The 25,638-nt window shown below is 41.3% G+C and overlaps 1 protein-coding gene across 5 annotated transcripts in view; it reads left to right on the forward strand.

Annotated features, from left to right (window-relative positions):
• kank4 (KN motif and ankyrin repeat domains 4) overlaps positions 1–25,638 on the forward strand; it is a 79,999-nt gene that overhangs the window by 31,114 nt on the left and 23,247 nt on the right. For 3 of the 5 annotated variants that reach the window (XM_084355599.1, XM_084355596.1, XM_084355600.1), the window contains exon 2: positions 25,291–25,364. In XM_084355599.1, the coding sequence (XP_084211725.1) occupies positions 25,349–25,364 (16 nt within the window). In that variant the 5' untranslated portion in view covers positions 25,291–25,348. Of the gene's footprint in view, positions 1–15,270; positions 15,437–25,290; positions 25,365–25,638 lie in introns of all 5 variants that reach the window. The other 2 variants (XM_084355597.1, XM_084355598.1) reach the window with 1 other exon arrangement.

The raw sequence follows: 25,638 nt of genomic DNA on the forward strand, positions 1-25,638 counted from the left end.
GTGTGATTAATAAATTATGGCTTGCTGTAGTTAGCCTGCTAACATTAGTCAGTCCCACAGTCCATATTTATAAACCTACCCACACTGTTTGCTCTCCCATCTGCTTCTAGCCACACTGTGCAAGTTAATTTTGGTCTGAGCACTCTGTAATAAAAAATGACAAAGGTGTAATTTGTCCTGTCCGACAGGTGCAGCAAAACAAACAGTTGGATGAAAATGTCAATCTAGCACAGCTCGTACACATGCATGAAGTCCACAGAGGAGGTTCAACCAGGCACAATAAGTGAAAACACCTGTGTGGTTGCAGCATAGCATTGTTTAATATCATACTGTAGACGTTATTTAAGAGATAATGGATTTTTAAATCCACCATAAATTTGAAATTTCCATACTTAATGCAATTTGTCCATTTTCCATTAAAAGCCTTATATTCAAAGTTGGAGTTTAAAAATTCAAAAGCACAAGTCAAACCCTAATCTGACTTGTGATTTACGGAAAGTGCCTGTGCCTAGTGGTAGCAAGGGGAAATCTAAAATGTGAAATGATTTTAGATTTTATTGCAGTTCCATCTGCTACATATTAAAATGGATTATTATACAGTTTTTCTGTCTTTTGACTGGTTGAAAAATGACCTCAGCTTCATGTGAGACGTACTGTTGGATAAAGGAGTTACTATAAAATGAAAACACAGGTCAGTCCCAGTGAAACCACTAAAAAGTCAGACTCACCTCATGTGTTTTTTACATGAACAGAAAGTGAAAGCAACCTTGCATTGACTCCGTCTCACGTAGATGCACACTGACACAAAAACAAACAACTTTGGATTGTTGTTTAGGCAGCTTTTCGACCCCTTGTTTGATAGTTTCAGTCATCAATCATCTTGGGTTGAATCCTTATAATATGTAAATCATTCAGGTACTGGCACAATGTTTAATGGTTTGTTTTCTCAGGCACTCAGTCACACCTGTCCCTCAGGTAATGAAGGAGTGTAGTTACACATCTGCTCTGCATCCATCATCACCTTTTGTCCTAAACCAATGTACCCATATGACAGAAGCTATTGCAACAACAAATGAATGAATGCAGCTCCTTTTTGTTCTACAAATTACAGAGTAAACAAGTGTTGGTGTCCCCAGCATGCCCTAAAGTTTCCAATAGAAAAGAGATATTATTATAAAGAATTGTAAAGACAAGGTGCAACTAATGCAGGATCAACTGTCTGACCAACACTTTCTTCATCTCAGCTCTGCAAGATGCAAGAATGATGGATTATGCCACAGTCGCAACCGAGTGGAAAATCAATTTTCCCCTGAGCTAACATTTCTCTTACATACATTATCATATTTCACGCTACATGCCACAGACTGAGATGTTTTATTTTCAGATTTTCGATTTCGCTCACGGCAAAGCAGAAACGGGCTGATGATTAAAATAGTGGGAGTTGGTTAACGAGGTGAGGAAAAGTAGCACTTCAAAGCCACAGCCGGCCGGGACAGGGTTGGGAAAGAGTTTGTATTCAGACAGCTTTTTCTGCTCAAGAAAGAGAGAGGGAGAAGGAGAAAAACTCATTAATACTTACTGTACACAGAGTTTCTACCTGGATCCTAAATTAGAAATCTGTTTTACATTTTGCTTAAAATTGTATCAGATATCTCTGTGTGGAGAGACACAAATAATCTCCTACATTAGCTGAATTCAGAAGAAAATGAGAGCCTTGAAGGTCCCCATTCAGTCAGTATATGACAGTGTTGAAAACAAGCAATTAGCAAAACAAACCAGCATTAGATTACAGACAAAATGTCAGAAACAGATTGAGAAAATGAGTCAGTAACAAAAAATAAATTGGCCCAGAATGAGAATTCAAATTAGCTGAGTGTCTCTGCGGAGCTGGAATGGATAAATGCCAAAATCCACAAATAACCTTGTTTTTCCAAGGCTTCCTAACAGGTGATGAATATAATCTCCCGTTTTACAGATGAGGTAAAGTTTATTTCTTCACAAAGCAAATGTTATATGCGAAGAATTCATGTGTGATATGTGCTTTGTTTATTGCACTGTCCTGGATACACTGAAGATTTTCTATTTCATTTAAAGTTGCTATGTGTGAGATATGGCAAGCATTTGGACTGAGGTTAGCATGCTAACCACTTAGCTGCAGCTTGACTGTCTCGTAACACCACTTTGTATCTTTTTAAACCTGTGTTGGTTTATCCTTCCACAATCTAGTTTGGTCATAAAAAATTAACAGAGTTAGATGTCAAAATATTCTGGCTGCTTTTCTGCTCTGGTGATGGCTGACTTTCCTCTGGCTCCTCTCCTGCTTCATGTCTCTCCTGTCCCAACCTGCCATGTCTTCTCATCCCTGGATTTAGAGTCCTGGTCCGAGCAGCTGAATTACTTCAGCACTGTATTCTCTGTTGTCAAACTGGCTTCCATCGGAGACTGTGTTCAGTCAGAATTTCTGTGCAGCTAACCGGCTCTGTTATAATTATTCTAATCCTGAGAGGATCAGGACACGGCTCCTCCCATTTCACAACTCGTTATGCTTGTTTCATTCTGCTGCCATGACGCAATTCCCCCACCGCGATAATCATCATCTATTATAAATATATATAGAATGATATCAAAGTATGGAATTCTATCAAGAGTAAACATTTAAGGTGGCATATGAACTGCATTCCACTGGCTTTAACACATGTCTGGCAGTGGTCAGTATGCCTCAAGCCCCCAGTCTTTATCTAACAGGATATGTGCATATCAAGCATGCTTGGCAAAGATATGCTGACGTGATGATGGCCACACATACGGCAAGCCATTGTCTCGGATGCTTGTCTCTCCTGTGATTTACTTTGGCATCAGAAAAGATGGGAATGCTGGGAGTTTTCCACATAAACATGCAGCGGTCTTTAACATTGTCCCTTCCCTCTGCGTGCCTTTAAGAAGCGATAAAGCCTCTGGTCTGTTCTCTAGTAGGAATTTGGAGTTACCTACCTATTCCCAGCTCACCCCATGGTTACTGCAGTGATAGATGGCTTCCATTAGACACTGAGAGACAGAATGAGGTGAGTTGAATGGGGGTTTAGCTACACAGAAGCATTAAAACCCCATAAGACACATTGTTTTGATAGATTTGGGGTCGATGAGATTTTGGGATTCAGCTACAGTGAAAAGGGGGATGGGGAGGTTGAAAAGCATGTCCCAGATCCTCAACATCTGCTAGTGCATGTGTGTGTGTGTGTGTGTGTGTGTGTGTGTGTGTGTGTGTGCGTTCCTCTAATTTGCGCACCTTCTGCATGCGCTCAAGCTGCAGTAAATGTGGGTTACATGTGCTATTTGCATGTCTCCCTGTTTGTGTTTGGAGAAACTGTATCCACCCACTGATACTCTGCAGCTGACAGACAGACAGACAGATGGGTGCACAGCAGTCGCAGCATCTCTTCAGCACCTCTGGGGCAAACAAACTACAGTGCTGTCAATATGAAAATCAAATGGCTACATTTTGCAGCAGGGCTGAGGCAGGGTGGTGCAGGGACCCGCTGAAAATGCTTACAGCACAAGATCAAAAGCACTTAAAAAAAAACTTTGGTTAATTAAAAGGATTGCGTGGACGTGATCAGAAAGACAAAGTATGCAGGGAGGCAGCACATTACCTCACAGAAATGAATGGAAGTTGTGTTCAAAAGCCCCTTGAAATCCTCTGGAAGACACAAAATATACCACGCTGACACTCCAGTTCATTACATTATTTGGATTCGTTTCACTTCTCTTCAAGCTCATCATGTTTCCCTTTGTCTTTCTTTCTTTTATCTGACTGATGATCCTCGATTCTCTTTTCTCAAAATGTCCCAATTACTTGCTTGCTCATGATTCCCATCATCCCCCTCTCTCACTATTATTAAAGGCACGGTCACATGAAAAAGAGTTCACCCACACATCTCTCTGAAAGAGGCAGTGCTAGAGGCCTGGTGACATAGCGACTACTTGCTAGGTTAATAGCGATGTACCATATGTTTTTGATTTCTTTTCAACCGATAAGATAACTGATCATTTCTCAGTTTAAGTTTAAAAAGAAGTTAATATCCTGTAGTTATGCGAACCTGAAGGTATGCCACGTCCCTAATAAGATTTGTCGAGTTAAAACTTTTAAGATGTTTTCCCTCCTCTCTGAACCCCTGTGAAAGATTTATTGCGAATTTCTCTGTAGTCTTCTTCCTTTTCTTGGTCCTCTTGGTCTTTATCTTCTTTTTTGTTGTCTTTGTTATTCTCCTTTCTCCATCAACCAGAAATGGTGGGAAGTGGTTGAATGCTAATGTTAGGTAGTTGGTTATCAAATATGTTGTTTAACCTTGAAATATGGTCTGATGTCCCCACTGATTTTCACTATTCGTTGTCTTTTCAGTTGTGGATCAATCGGGAAGCGGTTAATGATAACAGTCTGTCAGATTCCCTATGTACGACTTGCAACCTGCAACACAGCAGAGTAACATTATCCCAGCATTTGAGCTTCCCATTCCGAGGAAAATGGCCGCTGTGTAAATATGGCCCTTTTCTCTCTGTTTCTCAGCTGTTTGACATTTCATGAATTCTTTTAGCTTTTTTCACCCATTCCACCTGATTCCTTGCTCTTCCCTCCTACCATGGCCCTTACTCTCTTTATCTGACACTTTCTTCTTTCTGATCCTCCCTCAGTCTCTGTTTGCACCACTGGAATATCAGCATACGTAAAGAACAGCCAATCAGAATCCCCGTCACCACATCTACCTCGGTGAACCCGGCGGGCTTGGTTCCTCACTCCTGTCCAATAACCCTCTGCTGCTCTTTGTGCAGTCCTTCTGCCTGCAGCGCTCAGCTGTATTTAGTGTGCTTCCCAGTGTTGAGACAGATAATGGATAAAGAGAAAGGAAAAGCACAGAAAGAAATACAGGTGGAGAGAGAAGGAGGCTGCAAAAATGAAAGGGCTCAGCCCCAACTCTCCTCTCAATGGCCGCAGGCAGCTGTTGCTCTACAATGCCAATAAACAAACCTCTCCCCTGTGGTTGTTCTTCATCTTCAAGATTAGTTTGACACTCCGACTTTTTAAGATAGGCAACCATGGAGAGTGTCAGGAAAGATAAGAGAGCGTGCATGACACATGGAAAGGGCTGCGAGCCAAACTTGAACCCTTGATTTCACGAGTGCTGCCTCCTTCACCCCTTCTTCTTTTCTCTGGATTTTCCTCAGCTTGCGTAAATATTTCTCTCCTCTCCTCTCGACAATTTAAAAAACACTGAGAAGGAGTAAAAAGCCTGAGTCCACATTCTTTTTGTTTGCATGTAACTGGATCCAGACCAAGAACACATTCCCACAAAAGACCGTTTATTTACCCAAAGAAATTATTCCATTGTTATCAGCAATTATGCAAATCCCTTGAGCCATTCCCAACATGTGGCCTCAGATTTTAAGAATTCAAGCATTTTGTTTGAATTATAAAGATTTATGTACACGCTATCTTGCGATTTTCCCTTTTTAACTTAAAAGGAAAACATTACACTCACACAAAGGACTCCCTGAGGGCAGATAAAGATGGCTCTGCTTTGTGTGAGCAATACTCAGTGGTCTGGAGTAGGAGTGTTGCAGGCTGTGAGATGACTATATATATTATATAAAATTATGTCTCTCTCTGTACTCTTTAAGCCTCTTTACTGTGTGATTAAGGCTCACACCTTATTTTTGTGAGGCATTTTCTTGGTAATCATAACATTTTGTTGTCATATCGGTCACATTTTGTCACATTTAATACATTACTCTCACAGCACGATGACTAACCGAATGGATTTAACCCCTTTGGCATTAACACACCTCTGACCCACAATGCATCACTCCCCCCTCCCATTTTCACTTATGTAAGGAGAGATTCCTGGGAAATGTTCAGACAAGGTTGCGACCCCGTGTAGCTTCCCGTCAGACTCAACAAATTGCCTGTGCTGAGAGAGCTGATGCAGCCTCCTGGTTAACACCGCTGTTTTGTGGCACAGAGTGAGCTCACATGTTATGTTTTGTTGTGATAGGTGGACAAAAGGAAAGGAAATCAGAGGCAAACATGACGTCATTTAATTTATTGAAGTCCTTTCCCCTCCCATTTGGCACCGTTGTGTTTGTTGCCCTTTTTCATGCCCTGAAAATTAATTTCATGTTTTTATCCATCATTACTATTAGCCATGATAACATTATGATAGATAAAATCCCCTATTATTGTATATGTCATTTTATATTCTGAAACTAATATTAATTGTGATGTTGTGTATTTTCTGGAAAATCAATTGAGAAACTTCAAATCATATAAAAAAATCCAGTATTGCCATCAATCAAAAAGTAAATTCCTGCGGACACTTTTATTATAACATTTATCACATTTATTATAAACATGGGTTGATGCTTCAGTCACAAGGACCTTTTCTCAAGACATATCAATCATAAAGCGAATATAGCCCATAATTGCATGATAGCCCGCAGCTATGTTGGAGGTGTGTCCATAATCACATACAGCAGCTTTATGCTCATTCAGGATTCCCTAAAACTGTCAAACCATACGATATCCATAATCCTTTTGATTTGCTAAAAAGGTAAACACTGAGCGGTGTGTATATACAGTGTGTAAGACCTATCAAATTTAAAAATCGCTCAACCCTACTTCTGTTGTAGAGTTTTTGGAAACATCGACTCAACTTAAATCCTGTCATAATGGATACAAACAAGCAAATTAAGACACTGCTTATTGCTAACCCTGAAATCAATGTGTTTACTGAAGGAAACCTGTTATTTTGAGTGCCAATCATTTTCCAAAACAGACATTTATGGATTGATTTCCTACCTTCCGGAGAGCTGATGTTTTCTGTGCATCTCATTGTGTCATAAAAAACAATACGGAAAGATTTTAAACCTGCTACAGATAATTAGTCACAGTCAATGGATGTCTTTTCTTATTTTAAGTGAAACTATCATCATGTGCTAACGTAGACTCCACTGCAGGGCCACGGCCTCCTATTGTTGCCTGTATATCATTGCATTTGTTTACATGTACGGCTCACAACACTCCTCATACAGACTGCAGGGCGAGACACATTGGCTGTATGATCTGGTCATTGTTTAGGCTTCAGTGGCTTTAAGGTTGATTCATGGTCAGGAATGAACGCAGAGAATTACGAGATGCCCTGTACTTCTGCAAAGACAGTAAAACATAGATGCAATAACAGACCCATGAACACTGTCTTCATCCCCCGCCTCAGTGCTTTCTAACTGCGTTTTCTTCGCTGTAGTGATTATTAGTGATATTAGACTACAGGCTGGGCTGTAGTCTGTGTAGTCTCTCGCCCCCACAGGTCAGCAGAGATCAGCCCTACAGGAAGAGGCTGTCTGTGGGAGAGAGCAGACCAAAGCCACAATCGGGTTATTGCTTAGCCATGCTTCAACCACACTAAATGATAAAACTGTCTCACTCCACTTCTTTTCCTTTATCTTTCTTCCTGTCCCTTTCTCTGAGGCCCATGTGTTCTCTTTTTCTCATTGTTTTGTTGCACAGATCACCAGAAGAATTGAAATCGTGCTAAGACTGAGTGACACTGGGTAATAGATAAAAACAGATCATATTTAAGAAGGGAGACAGTCAATAAGACGCTAATGCTGAAGTTCTGCCATCAGCCGCTGGTAATGTGCTACCTCCAAAATCAATGACGGCTGATCATATTGTGTTGGAGCTTCGGATGCATTGTTTCACACCTGATGGAAACGTGCAAGCTCAAAAATTGCCCAGATTAAATTCCTGACAGCTGATGCACATTTTTATCTCTGTCTAGCGCACTGAAGCGACAAGGAATAAAATCGATTTAGTTGTTTTATGGTTTATTGACTCAAATAAAACAGTCCTAAGGTGAATGGAATTCCACACAAGATATCATGCTCACTTAAAGACAGGCCTGCAGCGCTTTCAGAGTGACAGATCTTATCCAAAAAGCAAATTCCTTTTACTGGCTGGCTGTAGTTTGTGGCTGTATTGCAGCTCAGCTCTTGTTTACTTTTTGCACACAGTGGAAAAGCACCAAAGCTGTTGTTATGCACACTGCTAACTATAGTACAGATGCATTTCCCCTCTGCTTCTCTTTCAACACAAGCTGCTGTGCAGCAGCGAGAATGACACATTGTCATGTTTAGTAGAATTTGTGGGCTAAAGTGACTCTTCTGGGGCTCCGGTGTTAGTTTGAAATGACAGGACAAACCAGGGAAATATGACAAAAGAAATCATCTGGGTGAGTCAAAATGCACAAGAAGCAGGACAGGCATACAGAGGAGGAATGTATCCACAACTAGAATTGTGTCTCTGTTTCCCTGTTGTCCATCCTAGCTGCTTTTATTCCTAGCTGACAAGAAGGCCTTTGCTCGCTGCATAAATTTTGCCTCTCTGTTAGCTTACACATAGTGACAACACCTACAAGTCAAGAAAGAGATGAAGAATGAGAAATGACTGGAGTAAGAAGGGCAATATTCCTGAGGGTTTAGATAAAAAGTAGTTTTCTTAGGTACTGTACTTATGTACAATTTTGAGGTACTTGTACTCTATTTGAGTATTCCCATTTTCTCTACCGTTTTGGAGGCAAATATTGTACTTTTTACTCACTGTACTCACGGTCCAGCACACTATTGGATTTAAAGGGAGACCGTGATTAGTAAACATCTCAGCCAGCTTTGCCAATAACTCACCTGGCGCTGCTCTCCTGAGCCCTCTCCACCCCTCTCTCTCTCTCTCTCTCGCAGCCGCACCTCGACCACGCCCAGCTCCACAAGTGTACATGCGTAGTAGAAGTATAACCTGTGGGAAAAAGGTGTTTTAAACCTTATTTTGGGGCAAAGTCACTGAACTTTTAAACGTTTCATATCAGATTTGATTGGCGGTTCTGCACATGCAGTTTTTATGTCCCCATGACCATTGACAGTGAAATTATGACTCTCTCATTCATTTAGATAGGGGCTTGGTCTCGTTAGCCTTAAATAACTGACCAGGGGCATTGCAAAGATGGCTGCCAAGTGGCAAGACCTGCCTGAAAGGACTTTGCTTTGGTCACTAGTTACTTTGCAGGATGCATGGTGCATGGGTCTGCTGATTCTGTGGATTCTTTCAAAGGCAGTTAAAGATACAACTATTCAGGTAGCCTGTATGCACTAGGTCTGCATTTTTGGTATTTATTGTGTTTAGGGTATTATATTTATTATATATGTGGCTTGTGTTGTCATTTCTGTTTTTATGATTTTTTTTGTATGTTATAATGCACCTGTAAAGCACTTTGTGACCTTTGTGACTGTAAAAGGTGCTATACAAATACATTTTACCCACTTACATCAGAGAGAAAGAAGAAAGAAAACATGTAAGAAAAAAGGCTGTAAGTTATGGATTTAAATCAGCAGACTTCTATCTTTAAGACTGTCTCTCAGACTCTCTTTTTCTTCTTTGCTCTTAGTTTCTCATGCACACACAGCGCTCACCAGAGTTCAGGTCATTTCCACTTGAGCAATGAGATGTGCACCGTGTTCAGTTCGGTCTGAGGCCTGAAGGCCTTATCAACAACTGGCCTTCCTCAGGATGTCTGCCAGCCCTGGCACAGCCACATGCACACACATATAGACACACACATGCTCTTAGTGGAAAATCCTGGTAATTTTGTGTTGTTTTCCATCCATTAAAATCATCTTCCTAATGGATATTTGTTGTCACACTTAAACGTACTCAGTGCTTCAAGTATTTCTTAAGAGCTAGGGTGCAGCCAAAATTCAGTTAATTTATTCTCGGTAGATTTCTGATAGCTGGACATTCAGATTCAATCACCAGCCAAAATGTCAAAAGCTGTACTTATTTCCACTCCTGATTAGACTTTAACATTCAGAAAGTGTTTAGTGGTATTGTTACTTCACTGCTTCTTCTATCCCCTTCTATTGTGGGACACACACTCACCTGCACACATAACTGAAAATGTGTCCCAATGAGAGGATGTTTTTTGGGGCTTGCATAGGCTAAAAATTAATGAGAGGAGAATGTGCAGGCTTGAGCGTTATCCTCATCTCTGTGTCTGCAAATGCATTTTCCTTGAAGGAATGAGAAAACAGAGGAATGAAAACAAAGAAAAAATGTAGCACACATTCTTTTAGTCAGGGGTGATGGCCAACGATATCGTCGGTCGGTGGTGCAAGGTTAGTCTATATATGGTATTGAGCTGGAATTCTGTTCTTCCAAGAAGAGATAGTTGATACTGTGTGTGTATCCAAGCGATGATGTATGGCTTCGATTATACATTCACACAGCTTACATTTCAAACAGTGAAAAAATGATACCAGTATAAATTAAAATCAGTTTGAAAGATGTGGTGGACCAACATATTTGCTAAATATTGTAAATCTAGAGAATTTCAAAATGTATACAGTATCTTTGCTTGATAAATGAGGCACACTGGAAGCTGAAAAAGTGCCAAGCCTAAACACTGATGTTGTGCCAAATTGGATTAAAATAAGAATTACGTATCCCCGAGCAAAATATGGTCTCATTTATAAACGATTACTTTTTACTGGAGCTTGATAAAGACAGATCCCTCGGACAAGAAGAAATCTCTGAAAACACACCGTATGATAAACATTACATCAGCATTACTCTTATTAAGTTTCTTAAACACACTCACCAGTTCAGTTTCATATTTCAAACCCAACTCTGAACTGAATTTGTGAGTTAGTTCAATTTTCTACCATTTTTTCATCTTGTGCATTTACAACCCTGATTCCAAAAAGTTGGGATGCTGTGTTAAACAAATAAAAACGCTTCTCCTCCCATGTAGTATTATCAATCATGTGTTTCCCAAAGTCTTGAACCTCAGCCCATCCTTGCTTGTGAGCGACTTTCGTGGATGCCCCTTTTATACCAACACCTGTAACTAATTAACCTGTTAACCTGTCGAATGTTCCAGGTGTTTGCCAATCTTTTGTTGCTCCCGTCCCAACTGAAATGTTGCTGGCATCAAATTCAGAATAAGCATGTATGTCCAAATAAAATTGATGAGGCAAAACCTTAAATATATTGTCTTTGTACTGTTTTCAATTAGGTATGTGTCAAACGATTAGCAACATTCTGTTGTATTTTTATTTTACAAAGCATTCCAACTTTTTTTTAAAATCAGGGTTGTAGTTCATTTTGAGAAGAAAACTTTATTATTTTTTTTCCCAGAAGGTTTCAAGCTGTTGGATCTGAAGTTATTTCAGAACTTTGAGCTTTGCCAGCAAAAACAGTTTGGGTTTTTTTCACACTTGCACCTACTCAGGCACATGCACGCACATACTGCGGAGTCAGACTACACTTACACGGATAATTGTGTGTTGCAAGACTTGGCACGAGTCTCAAGCTGCCAGTGTTCCCAAACTGTAACAGTATTACACAAAATGATGTTACGGGATATTTAAAATGATTACCAGAAGGGTATTCCTTACGGTATAATGAAAAATGAGATATTCCCAGAACTGAGATCATTTATAAGCATGCAAAGTCAAAATATTTGACAATGTAACGTGATTTCAGGTGAGATGAAGAATTAATAAGAGCTAAACTTACTTAAGCAGGTTGATGGTGAGTGATGACAGCAGTGCCTGGTGGTGGCCTCTAGCCATTTATTATAATTACATGCTGCATATTACAAATAATTTCTTTCTAACGCCCACACTTAGAAAAACACTCTGCATTTGACTCCAAGCTGTTCTGCTGAACTGTATGTTTATGAGCTGTGGAGTGCAGCAGTTAAAACATTTTTAGGTTTTCACACTTGCACAAAGCCACACACATTCAAACACATACATTTGCAGGATCCTGGGGTGCCAGACTTTGCATAAGGCTGCCTGTTGTTATTTTAACATTTTAACTATGTGTTTTTGCCCATGCTGGAGCAGGGAGATCGCTGATATACAACAATACACTTTGTCACATATACTGTACGTACCAGGCAGGAATGTTGGCCTCCTAACATTAAAGTTCTGTCTCAGACATGGAGAGAAAAGATCTCTGAAGCCAGAGTTCAGTTCGCCGAGCTTCCTGTGACTGTCACAAGCACAGGCTGTTCCCCTCCACCTCTTCTTGTGATTTCACATGAAAACAGCACAGACCGTCCAGACCTTTCTCATTCCCAGGTCGTCCAATAACAATGTTTTGTCATGCCCCATGCTGTCTCATACGGATGCACAAGGCACGCTTTAGTGTATTAGAGGCACCCGGCTTTTAACTAACTGCAATCTAAACTCACCCACAGCAATATTATTGTAGTTAAAGAGTGAAAAGGTCAGTGTAAAGTAGAGGTTAGGATCAATGGATGGTTCACACAAACCCAGGAGACCACTATTCCTGTCCCTTGCAACTGAAACCAAAAGTCAACGTTGACTTATTTAAACATATGTAATGCACTTACTTACATATATATGACTTCACATACTTGTAATGTACTTATTTTGACCCAAACCTCGGTCTTTTACTAAACTTAGTAGTAACCTAAAGTAGTTTTGCTGTTTAAATGTAACCAAACTGCGACCATTTCACAACATTAACTGTATGTTAGTAAGTTCTGAGTGCTGTATCGTAGGCAACTGGACTTGTTTCAGTTTCTTGAAGACGTTTCACCTCTTGGATGAGAGGTGAAACGTCTGGACTGGACTTGTTTCAGTTTCTTGAAGACGTTTCAGTTCTGAAGAAGCCTCCTGGATGAGAGGTAAAACGTCTTCAAGGAACTGAAACAAGTCCAGTTGCCTACGATACAGCACTTAGAATTACCATGACCTGGATGACTAAGAACCTTCATCAACCTGTATGTTAGGCTTTCTGGCAGTCTCATACAAGCACCAAAGGGTAACTTGTACATCTTTAGGTAATGCTGAGGAGCATGACAAAACGTCTTTGATACTTGACGACCTGGGAATGAGAACTTATATCAGAAGTTGTACAAACCAACATATAAACTAGCTTGATTTGAGGATCACCCAACCTTAAGGCTCGTTTACCTTGCCTCAAGAAATCCTTCAAGGAGCTAAATCCCCACATGTCTCAGGGTCATGTGTAAGCGTGGGAATCCCTCCACCATGATTGAGAGGGTCAGTCTAAAACCCTGTATTACTGTGTGGACCCAATCAACCATTCGATTTCATTCTCCTTCTTACCCTGTCTTGCGAAAAAGACAGCGAGATACTTGAGGCAGCAACTCGCTCCCAACTGTTGTTTCTTTCAGTGCACACCATTTTGACATTGCATTTTCATTTCTTTGAAAACAAGAACAAGCAAGATGGACAGACAGAGTCTTACCTCAACACGCAGAGAAGAGACAAGAGAGGAGTGAGACTATACAAGACCTGGGGGTCTGAGGTGGGATCTGATCCCTCCTGACAGGAGACGGTTCATGTGATCAGCAAGAGGGAAGCTTAACCCTCTAGGCCGCATTACACCCCTTTTCAGTCCACTGCTTTAGATGAAAGGATGTGAGCTGATTTCACGCAGAGTGTTGGACGTATAGGGAGAGGGGAGGATTTAGCTACAGAAGATGTTAACGTTGTCTGAGTTTATGTTTGACCGAGAAGTCATCCTTCTTAAGAAAGAAAATGATATCTTCTAGTGTTACTTTAAAATAAAAGACATGCACTTCTTATATAACGGATATCTGGTGCTAGACTGAACATGAGCGGGAGGCGTAATGAGCAGTGCTTCCAATCCAGTGCATATGGTCCAACAAATGACTGTCTGTGTCTCTCAAAAAGACATATTTCACTGTTCCCAAAACAACATGATGTTGACTGTTGGAGCATTACTGCGACACACATTTGCTGTATTGTCACAGATTGGTTACGTTTTGGCAAGAAAAGTACTTGGTTAAGACCAGAAAAAAGACATACCGCTGTTAGCTAAGTCACTTACATTATGTCATGTACATGAGGTTACTTAAATTTACTTAAAATGCTGTGCTTGTTTAATCCGTCCATCATCCCCGACCCCGTCCCTTGCGTTGTCTGTCTTTGTTCTATTTTCCCTCACTTTCTCCTCTACGGCCGTAATAACTGCTGCAGCAGCTAGAGGAAGCCTGTGGTCATTTTCCTGAGGAGGACGGGCTGGCTGTACTGTATGTTTCTTATGTCTGGTTTCTTGCAGTGAGCTCATCAGTATTACTTTGTCTCTCCCACACACTCACAGACCTCCTTACGTGGTCGTACTTATTTAGTCATTACAAACAGCATCATCAAAGTAAACAAAGTGATTTACGACACAGTTAAAGCACACATTAGCAGTGAGGCTATCAGCAGTTTGAGTGTCAACTTCTCTCCCTCCAGCCTTAAATAAAATGAACCCTTTGGCCTCAGAAAACATAGGTGCAGACTGGGTTGATTTATAGGCTGGCACTGCTGCAGCCATGCCACATATCCATATGAATATTTCATGTGCTCCATATATCTGTGCACTCACATGGCGTGTCAAACCGGAGTGTGGAGGCTATATTTTACAGATGCTGCGTGCCTGCTGCTGAGCTGTCTTAGGGTCAGTGTTTGCCTAAAATGTGTTCCACACACTCGCTAAGAGGGGAATTAGCACTGGTGGTCTGAGGGATCGGTGCAGGAGCGAGATAAGAGATAGAAACCATTAGCCTGGGCAGTTAGCCTATTTAAAGGCTGTTAATTATTTACCTAATTTACACTACAGAGCCAGCTGGGCTAGCCAGGGTTTACTCATTAGACTGCTCTCTGTTATTGAGACGGACGGAGCTAACTAGGGGGTTTACTCAATGAATTTCACAGAGATGATATGTCAGCGAGGACAGTCTGATGTTTCTAAAAAGCATTTTTGATCCAGCGCGACCTGGTCAAAGCCTCACGCGGCCCTTCAGCATTTGACTCTAAGTCCTCCAGTAATAATTAGGCTGGTGCATGGTGGGAGTTCACTGTAGGGCAGGCCTTGTGCTGCGGGCTAAACACACGTGCACACGCGCACATATTACGGAAACACACATGCGTGCACAAACCAGATGCATGAATGAACAGGGACATTAAAAGTTTGCATACACGCACACGTATGTGTGTGTGTATGTGTGTGTGTGTGTGTGTGTGTGTGTGTGTGTGTGTGTGTGTTATCCATTGAGCCACATTATGTTTAAGGGCCAGTTGTTTGCAGTAGGCAGGCTGGTGATACGTACATACTGACCAGCCTCCTCTCTTCTCTTCTTTTCTCTTCTCCCCACCCCTCAGCACCATCTCTGCCAACACCTCCACCCCTCTCCCACCCTTCCTCCCTCCTTTTTTTTCTGTGTTTTTTCCCCTTCTTTCTCTGCCGAGGTTATAAGTGAGACAGGGTCACTGGCACTCACAGAAACAGAAACAGGAAGGACAGGAGGTGAAAGGAGCCGGATGGCAGGTGAGAGGCAAACAACCCCACGAGAATTCACTCCATTTTTCTGACTCATCCTGCCTTTTTTGTCCTGTTTGCTCGCGTCCTCTAATTATTTGCTTTTCTTCCACTCTTTTCTCTCTTATTAGCAATTTGCTCTCCCTATTTCTCTGTTTTCTTCTGCTGTAATTCCATTTTGTTTACCTCACATTGCTCATCTTCTTTTCTTTGATCTGCTACACCTCACCTCTCTCTTTTCTCACCCCCTCTCTCCGAGTCTATTTCTGCAGCGTAGAACACAGGTCACATGTTTTTGCCTGGGATGTGTGAGAAAGAGTGTGAAAGAGAGGGAAAAAGTGTGTGTATGTGTGTGTGTGCGTGTGTGTGCGAGCGAGAGGGACAGTGTGTTGTTTTTCTGTTCACAGAGCGTTAGCGCCCCTCACACACAGCTTTGGCAGCTGTGGGCACGCCGACAAACAGGCAACACACATGCAACGCAGTGAAATGAGTATTGAGCTGCTCAATGTGGCAATCAGCCAACTCTTTTTTTTCCTAGGCGGTGTTTGAATGTGCGTGTCACATGTCCAATCTCCCCTATAGTACATGTGTGTCTGTTTTACTGTGCGTGTGCGAGCGAAAGCCGAGCTGGAAGGCTGTCATCACGCTAAAATCAATAGAGTGTGAATTCATAAGTGCTGATTTCTTCCCAGAGCCGTCCTGCCTGCTTTGCAGACTGTGCAGCTCCACCATTGGCTTTCGCCCGCCTGGCTTCACACTCAGTTGGTGTCAGGCAGGCTCTTTATCACCAGGAGGTGTGTGACTGTGTGGGGGGAATAAACTGTGTGCCTGCATGCTCGTCTGTGTTAGCATGCACGCACAAAAAATGTCTTATTTCATGTTTGCCCAACCGTGCTTGGATTTCCTGACTGGATGCGAGTGTGTGTCTCCTCTATTTGGGCTGTGTCAGTGGAAAGTAGTAATTAATGAGCAGGGGGGACACAGATTTATTTATAACCCATGTTTCCGTGGGAGTTTGTTAACACATCAGCTCAAACTTGCTTATATTGTACGTTTGAATATTTTATGTATGTTTGGTGTGTGTTTGTGGGTATGTGTGTTGTATTTACCTGTCACAGTGAGTGGAAGGGGATGTAGTGTGACATGATGGCGCTGTAAGTGATCTACTTACGGCAATGTACAGCACACCTTCCACTCCTCTGCCCTTTGTCATATCTCTCCTTCCTTATGTTTTCCCCATCATTCCTGCCATCCCTGTCTGCATATCCCCCTCTGACACTTCCTGTCATTTTCTCACTTTGACACGTCTTTCCTTAAGCCACATACCCTTCTTTTCTCTACTTTCTGCCGATCCTCCTGCCATCTCCCGCTCCGCCATCCATGCCCAACCGTCCCTGCTCATGTTATCTCATGTCACCATCCTTTTTCAACCCTTTTTAACATCTGCTAATGTTGATGTAGCGAGCTTTAATTAGCCCACATGCTAATTAGCGGTAGCAGTTACTTCACCACCCTCATTAACCCCCATGAGTGGAAGTAGCCACGATGCTAACGGAGCTGCAGCTAGAAGGGATTGGTTGTGTGCTCCAATGAATAATAGATGGTGTGTCACTTCCTTTATCGCTAATGAGAGCAGGCAGCTGCTCCTTGTGCTGGAATACAACGAAAGCGTGAGGAGAGCCGACTGAAATAGGAAGATGCTTTTGTGTATGGAGGGATAAAAGAGATCGAGCGATAGACTGATAAGAAAAACAGTTGCAGGGAGGGCTTGGCGTGAGGGTTATCTGTCCTTTGACAGATGAGGCAGAAGCAGGACAGGGTTGGTAGCACTAAGGTCATGTCCACACTAATGCAGATAAAGTTTTTTTTTTCTTTTCTTTTTTTTAATTTTCACAACCGTAAACAGCTTTTGAACACACTCTCCAAGAAAAACACATTTTAAATAGTCTTATACAACAGTGGCAGTGATGATATAAAATGATTTGACTGACAGTCTGAATGCAGCAGTACAGGAATTACCACCTGGGTTAGCAGGTACTACTTATGAACCTCAGTTAAATCAGTGTTTTATACTCGAGAAGACATGGAAACAGTGTCTTCATCTACAGCCGATTGAAATACAGAATAGATTATCACATAGAGGGTCAGAGGCCACAGAGCGTAGCTGTACTCGACTGAGACTATGCAGAGTATCTATTCACTTAACATTCATCTAACTATAATGGAAGGAATCTCTGTCTGTCTGTATGTCTGCCCCTCAGTTTTTTCGACAACCATTCATGAGATCGATTGCACACTTGGCAGTTGTTTTGCTAAGAGCTCAAGGAAGTGCAGTGCTGACAATGAAGTAGTTTAGATAAGTGGTTTTCAAGCTGCAAACAGACGACAGTCCAGACAGACAATGCTATTAAGTTAAAGTCATCTAGCTAACTTCATTAAATAATGTCAGCCTATCCTTTGTAACTATAAGCTGCCATATCAATAGCAATGATATTGCCGTAAGGATTTCATTCATTTACCGTTACATCCAGATGAAAAACATGCATATTTAAGTCCTTCAGCTTTTCTTTTCGCGTCTATATAAAAAAAACTATTGTAGAATTGGCGCCATGTGTGCATTGTGTCTTTTTCGTCCATGTCATTAGACAATGAAGCAGAAAAAAATATTAGTCTTATTATTCAGTGAGGTGTGGCTCCTGTTTTGGAACAACTCAATAAACTAATAAAAATAATAAGTGACAAACTAAAACTAGTGGCGATATTGCTGTTAATACAGTTTTAAAAGATAAAACACCTGGTGGTGCATGCATACTGCTGCGTCCAGGACTGTGTTGGCTCTACAGCTTTGCAAGGCAATTTCATTAAGACAGCTGCAAGCAGGCCAGGGGCCCAGCAACCCGGCCACTCTGAAGAGGCACATTTTAAACTGGCACTGCCCTAGTTTAACCACAAAGAAGAAAGATAAGGGGATTTTTATTGTCTTTTAAATGTTGTATGGTAGAATAGAAACATTAAGCATTTACTGCAGTAAAACAAACAAAAACCTTGTAGCATTTTCTGATTGCTAACATGACTTGTTGTTCCTTTTCATTCAGTGGAAAAGTTTTGAAGAGTCTTTCTCTTTAGCTCCTCTGCACTTTTGGAGCAGCAGTGTGATGTAAATCCGAGCAATTTTCAGTGCCCAGCATAGCCGTGTTGAAAGGTTGAGCATCATTGTTCTCCCCATAGTAGAACCATGGCTTAAGGTTTAAAGTGAATATGCTGTTGACGTGTGAAGGCCTATTGTTAGCCTGGCCCCAAGTATTTAAGTCACCGCTACTGGTCCAAATAAAGGGCTGGATACGATCTGAAATGGATACAGACACAGTTCTGTTTGTAGACGGATGTGTTGACATGTTTGTTTTCTCTGTGTAAAACCTGCATATAACACCTGAAGCTGTAAATGTTTGGTGAACATTTACTTTACTCAGACCTTTATTCTTGTAGGTGTAAACTGAAGAACTGGGCAGAAACCATGCTGTTCTTCTATTGACTATTGCTCTTATGCTCTCACATGTAGTCAGTGAACTCAGTAGTGGGTGTTGCTGACCTTTTCTTCCTAGAAATCAGGTGACGTCCTTCAGGTTTTCATTTCTTTAAATGTACCCATTACATGCTGCAAAGCAACAGACCACTAGTATTTGGCAGCAGCATTAACCGATCTTTCCAAGTTGAACAGAAAGACACATTGAAGGTCATCCTCCACATGTATCCTGTACGTTATTAGTCATGTTTGTGAATGTAATTGGAATCCTTGAGCTCTGCGGTGTTTGATTTTCTTACGAGCAATTTCCTTCCACCGAGGCAAATGAGACTCGGAACAACTGAATAATAGATAGAAAGACTTTAAAGCCATCAGTTTGTTCCTTTCATTTTCTTTGTATGAGCATGTGTTTCTATTGTTCGCCCTGAGCTTTCGATAGAACATAGTTTCCATTTAGCAGTCGGAAACAGAACATACTGACAGATGTTTTCCCAGACACGTTTTTTTTTCCTCTTCTGGCCTTTACAAATAGCTAATAACCAGCAAATGACTGGAGGTAAAGAGCTTTGTTAGCTTCCTTTTTTTGTTTTGTACTATGAAGACAACATCATAGTGACATTAGAAATGATTTTCTGACTGACCTATAATAAAACAGTAGCCTTCTCACTACAGCCCTGCGGGGGGATTTTGCCACTGTTTAATGAAGCCCATAGACAGAAGTTGCCTCTGTCATTTTCTCCCTGGGGTTTAGAGCCAGATGTTGTGTAGCACAAACAGAACAATCTGGCCCCTTCTGAACACAGACTGGACAAGACTAGATCACACTGGATTAGGACTGAAAACAAGAGTTCTGGATGGTGAACTAGAATGGACCTGACAGAACTGGAGTGAAGAAGATTAAAGGCAAATTGGCCCAGAAGATGTATTTGTGACCCAGTATTGTTGTAATGTATTTTGCATAGACAGAGATAATGAGTGGGATGGACCAGACTGTGCTCGAATAGCTCTTGTAGAGAGCAGAGGGATTGATCTGTTCCTGCAGAGCACACACAGACGAAGCACCAAGATATCAGATAAATGTCTTCTAGTTTTGACTTCATGATCCGGATGCAAATAGCGTCTTACATTAGATCTGGCTCAGCAATCAGACACTTTCCAGTTCCCAGTGGTCTTGTCAGTGAATTTCTTTGATTTTCTCAGTTTGTTGCCCCGGAGCATCTCAACACTGTAGTGTGCTCTTATGCAAACTTGTTATCCACACCTGCAAATGAGCCTTTTATATCTACAGTGAGAGCGGGTCCTCTTCTGTGAAGTCTGGCTCAAGACAGGGGCTTTTGAATTTTTAGCGGCCACCAGACGGAGAGGGTGAGGTGAGTGATATTCAGTTGGTGGCAGTCTGCAGCCGCTAAATGCTACTAACTCCTGCACACTGGATCTTTAAAGTCAGACTTTTGCTGCACGGTGGCTAATGCTAAATGCTAAAACATAGTGTGACAGAGATACCATTCACCCTATTACCTCTGAGTGTATTGAATTGAGAAATGGAGCATTTTATTTCTGATAAATTCAAGTTTTCATTTGTAGCAGCTATACTTCTAGTATATTTAGTTATTTCCTCTTTCCAAAGTTACATAGTGTCACTTTAAAGATACAAATATAGCTTGGGACAGGCACCTTTTTGTAGCGTGTACTTTTGAGCAGGTGTGCACATGTAGGCAGCACAAGTCATTGTAATTCATGGCACTAAAACTGCACATGCTGATTGTTTATATTCACAGCTACAACCCCCATTCCTCCAAAAAGTACCAAAAAGCATCCACTTCACTGCAGCAGTGAAAGGGCAGAGGCTCTCCACAGACAGAACAATCACAGTTGAGTTCTTGATTGGCTTTCAGCAATAACTCTTCTAATTTGAATGAGGTGAACCTGCTCAGTGAAAGCTTTGAAACCCTGAAGAATGAAGTGCAGTGGTGATGCAGCTGTAAAAACCTTTGGATTCTTACAATGCATTAACTTCAAACTTTAACTGTGGTGCCCCATGAGATACCTTTTGCTGTTTTGTGTAAATTGCGCTGCAGTGAGAATTTAACCAAAGTATTCAGTACTTTCCATACGTCTTTATCTGTGTCCCAGTGTTTGCCTGCACATGTGCTGAACGCCTGAATTTGTTTGAGTCTATCTCAGGCTGAGAGTTGGCGTATTAAGCTGGACAGTCCTGGCTTTATTCTCAGAGTGGTACAAGGGTAAACAGAGATAGCTGGTCCCATGTCAAGGCTGTGATAAGGACTTGGGACCTGTGTTATTGCTGCTGTCTGGCCTGTTTCTCTCTTCTCTGCTGCTGCTTGCACAAAGCTGATGAACACTCATATTTAGAGCCGCAGCTGATGAACGGTACTTCAGTGTGTGTGTGTGTGTGTGTGTGTGTGTGTGTGTGGACATGATTGTAATGCAAGAGACAAGATGACAGCAGGAGCGATGGAGGAGAGGGGAACATAACGGTAAAGCCTCCCTGCACGTCTGAGATATGAGTGTGAACAGCCGCCACTCCCATCTCTCTCAGCTTCTTTTTCACTTTCTCACCCACTTTCTCCCTCCCAGCTGCCCTCCTCCTGTCCCCTGCTTGCACTTTCCAATCTTATTTCCTGTTGGCCTGTCTTCTATAAGCCTGTTCTGTGTCAGTATATCAGACTAATTCAATCTCCAGTACACAGGCACTCAAATGTAATGACCCATGACATTCAATTAATGCTTCTCCCCCTTCTTGGTAGGTTGGTTCAGCAGTAATTTTCTGTGTGTATGTGTGTTTGTCTGGTGTGTATGTGTGAATGCCTGACCTGGCGTTGGCAGTCGGTGTAACCTTAATTTATTTACGGAAACTCTAAAATCTTTAAAATGGCAATTTTTCTCATTAACTGGTGTGGGTTTTTTTTTTATTTTCCATTTTTTCTCAACATCTTTGAGTATTTAGTTGATTCCCCGGGTCTGTTTTTCAAAACACCCTCAGAAAACAATTATATTTTTGTGGTTGAGGTTTTCACACTGATGACATATGAAAACCCCTGGCTGTCAGTATGAGCTTATTTACTGTACTCTCATTATTCCAGCCTTCCGGGCTTCACATTACCGACGTTGTCGCCTCTCGACCAGCTGTCACGCTTATTGGATTGGTGTTGAGAGATTGATGTATGTCCTTTAAGGGGTTGTCTGCACTTCTGTGACTCAGGAGTGTTTCCTGTTCACACACGGTGACTCAACCAGATACACATATAAACCTACACACACATAAACAGACACTGACAAAGGGAGTGAGTAAACTGGTGATGACAATGCAAGCACAGTTTTGGGCATCCTTTTAGCTCTGTGTAGCCTGTAGCCCAAACACTATCAATGTGGATTAGCATAGCCTTTATGAGCTTTCATAGTCATTATAACTGTAATCCAGCGTTGATCGTGCATCATCAGGCACTATGATATTTAACCACTAACCTAACCTGGATGATCTACTAGTTGCCATGCATGCAAACTTATGCATTCTCAGTGGATTATGAGCAGTATTGACTCATTTTACAGCTCATCATTTATGTTAATCATCCGTATTACCCTCGACATGATTTTTCTGTCGCTTTGAGGCCTTCATTAGCTGCACAAGGATTATGAGTGACTTTAATTAAAAGAGGAAACTTTAAAAAATCCTCACAATTGCACTGTAGGGAAGGTCAGGTAGACTCTCTCTAATGAGGGAAATTCCTCCAGTTCTGTCAAGTCACTAGTGTGGCAATTTCTTTCTTGACAGCGTCATCTTTCTGTCACTTCTGTCGTCCTCATTTCTTCTTTCCTCTTTCCCCTTGTACTCTCCACCCTATCACTACTCTTTCTTCTTTCCTCCCTCCTTTTTTTATACCTCACACTCTACCTCTGTCTTTCCGTTTCGGTAATAATCTAATTAAGGAGGGTTTTGTTGCCTGCCCACTGTGTATAACTGCCAGTGGGGTCTGCCTGTACTTCACTCAGCAATTACGAGCAGCATTCTTTTGCTCCCATATCAGCTAATTAAGCCTTAAGGATAGCGAGCTGATCCTAGTCGCACTAAGCATCAGGAGGAGTCGGGAATGCCTGTGCTCTCCTCGCTCCTGGGACACGCCAAAGTCGTGGATTGAAGAGTGGTTACCATGGTAGCAATGAAATGGTGTCAGATCCTGTGCAGAGGCTGTCAGTTGATCCGTGTGTCGCTCTCTCAATGTGTGTGTGTATATCTGCTCATCTGTAACAGAGACAACAATTCTGCTCCAGGTTACCAATTGCTTTCATTATTATGGCTCGAGCTATGAAGGCGATACAGGGGCCAAGCAGAGCTTGTCACAGTTCCTGGTTGGGTCCCTGGGTGGACTAGCTGTCGTTTTGATTGATTACGTTGCCAGCTCATGTAATGTTTACCTTGCAATATGTCCCTACTCAGCACTACACAGCACACAGCTTACCCCGTGGCCAGGACAGAGCACTTACTCCAAACTGCTGTATATCAGCTAAGTACTGTTGTACAAGAACACAAACATATCTACATATGTCAAAGTCAGTTGTTCCCTAATTTACATTTCCTGAATCATTTCTATCCATTCAGGGATTGTTGAAGACTCAAACATTTCCTGGTTATTGTATTTTTTTTATTACCTGCTCGTAGTATTTGTAATAAAATCTGTCCTCCTTTTCAGCCCAGTAAGAAGAAATATCAGGACACTCTCTAAACATGATGATGAGTAGCAGACATATTAGCACACATACTCCAACACTGTTCAGGTTTGGTGTTTTGGGACTTTTTTGTTCCTGGAGTTATAAAAATCTTTTGCTGAGACACATTTTTCAGTGTCACAAACTTCTTTCAGACAGACACAAGGTGGAGGCGCATGTTCTCATTCTTTCGTGACATCAAAGCAGTCACTTAAAATGGGAAACTGCCTCTTTAGTGAAAGTCTTTCCATATTCCCACAAGACCTTTATCCTCTTTGAGTGTAAAAATGGAATCAAAATAGGAAGGGAAATGATATATAACAAAGGGAACGCCATTAAAGCAAAAGGGCCTGCGCTGTTGCATTGTTAACTATTTGTTTTGAAATATATCATTAGTTATAACATTGACAGTAACCGAGGGGCATAATGTTGTAAAAAAAATAGCAATCTGTTCCACTACATATACTGCCTTTACTGTGGTATGAAAATGAAAATGCTAATTTTGACCTCTGGAACTGCCTCACATGTGGAAGTTTATTAAACCAGAGCTGCAGGCACTTGCATGCTACGTCTCCTACATAGACATGTTCTTCTGTGGCACAAATTTGCATGGAAATTGCAGGAATAATGTGTGCCTATTTGCTAAATAGCCTTTGAGTTGATATTAGGCTGTGACAGTTTAAGTGTTCATTTAATGGATTTGAACAGTGCAGCTCACTCCAGTCTGGACAAATTGCCTGGGTTTTATTATTAGTATTGGATATTTTATTAGGGAGCTTTACATAAGCTCTTAAAAGTTTTGACTCCCCTCCCTGAATTGTTTTCCATCTCACTTACCTCTTCTCTTCAGTGAACTCATTGTAAAAAGAATATATGGGAAAGTGGCTCTGGTTTCTTGGCGTCTCCAAATGGAACATGTTACCTTCTATGGGCTTGCCCTGGGTTGTGTTGACTTTAAATGGCTTCTTAAGGTCTGACTCAGCAAGCAAACAAAATTAAGTTAATGGACACAATGACACTGCCTTTCCCTTCGTTGTGCAATTAATATTTGCTGTTCCTTGGTGTAACTTAATAATGTTGTCTTAAGCTGAGACTGCATATTTACCTGTTTTATAACATTTAAAGTCTTGAATATAGGCTAATAAATGCCTTTCCTTGCCTCAATATAACCATCGATTTGTCATTAAAACGTTCTGTGATTTGTTGTGCAATTAGTATATTACCATGTGCACACTAGGCATCACGTTAGGTTTACCTAAAAACTGTTTCAAATTGCTTAGATGTAGAGTCAGATTTGACATTAGTCTGCATATTTTTTTTAGCATTTGTTCCTGGCACAGTAGAGTTACATAACCTATTGAATATCTCATCTCAGAGAGGCAAATGTGTGTTCACTTGTAGGAGTCTTGGAAAACAATTAACTTCAACAAAGGAAACTTTTTATATTTCAAGCTTGACATTTTCTCAAACATCATCCACAAGGACAATACACTGTGTTCCTTTTTTCATTTGATTACACAGATCTGTCGTAGAAAGCAGAACCGTTCAGTTCAGACAATGTTGACTGGTAATATTTCAGTTTCTCACACAACTCTTTTATTTCTGTTTCATCCAGGCTGCCAGCTCCAACTGTAGCAAACATAGGTCGATGACTGAGAACTCCGCCTCGCACGATGGACAAGAAAAGTGGTGGGTGACACTGAGCCTGCATTTAAACAAACAATCCCCTTTGTTCTAACTTGTTTAGATTATACTAAAAATATAAGAGCACTAGATGGTCATGTACTATAGAATCAGATTCTCCAGTCATTATAGGATACAATATCTGCCATGAAGGGTAAAACATAAAACTTCCTGTTGCTGTGTGTGGCCAAAAAGATTGAAGGGTTTATTTCCTTCAGGTGATAACCGCCCCCTGTCTCATAAGTTGACACAGCATGAGCAGCATTTTGCATGCTGATTA

This window comes from Pagrus pagrus (assembly GCF_965226575.1).
Source record: "Pagrus pagrus genome assembly, chromosome: 6".
NCBI classification, from domain to species: Eukaryota; Metazoa; Chordata; class Actinopteri; order Spariformes; family Sparidae; genus Pagrus; species Pagrus pagrus.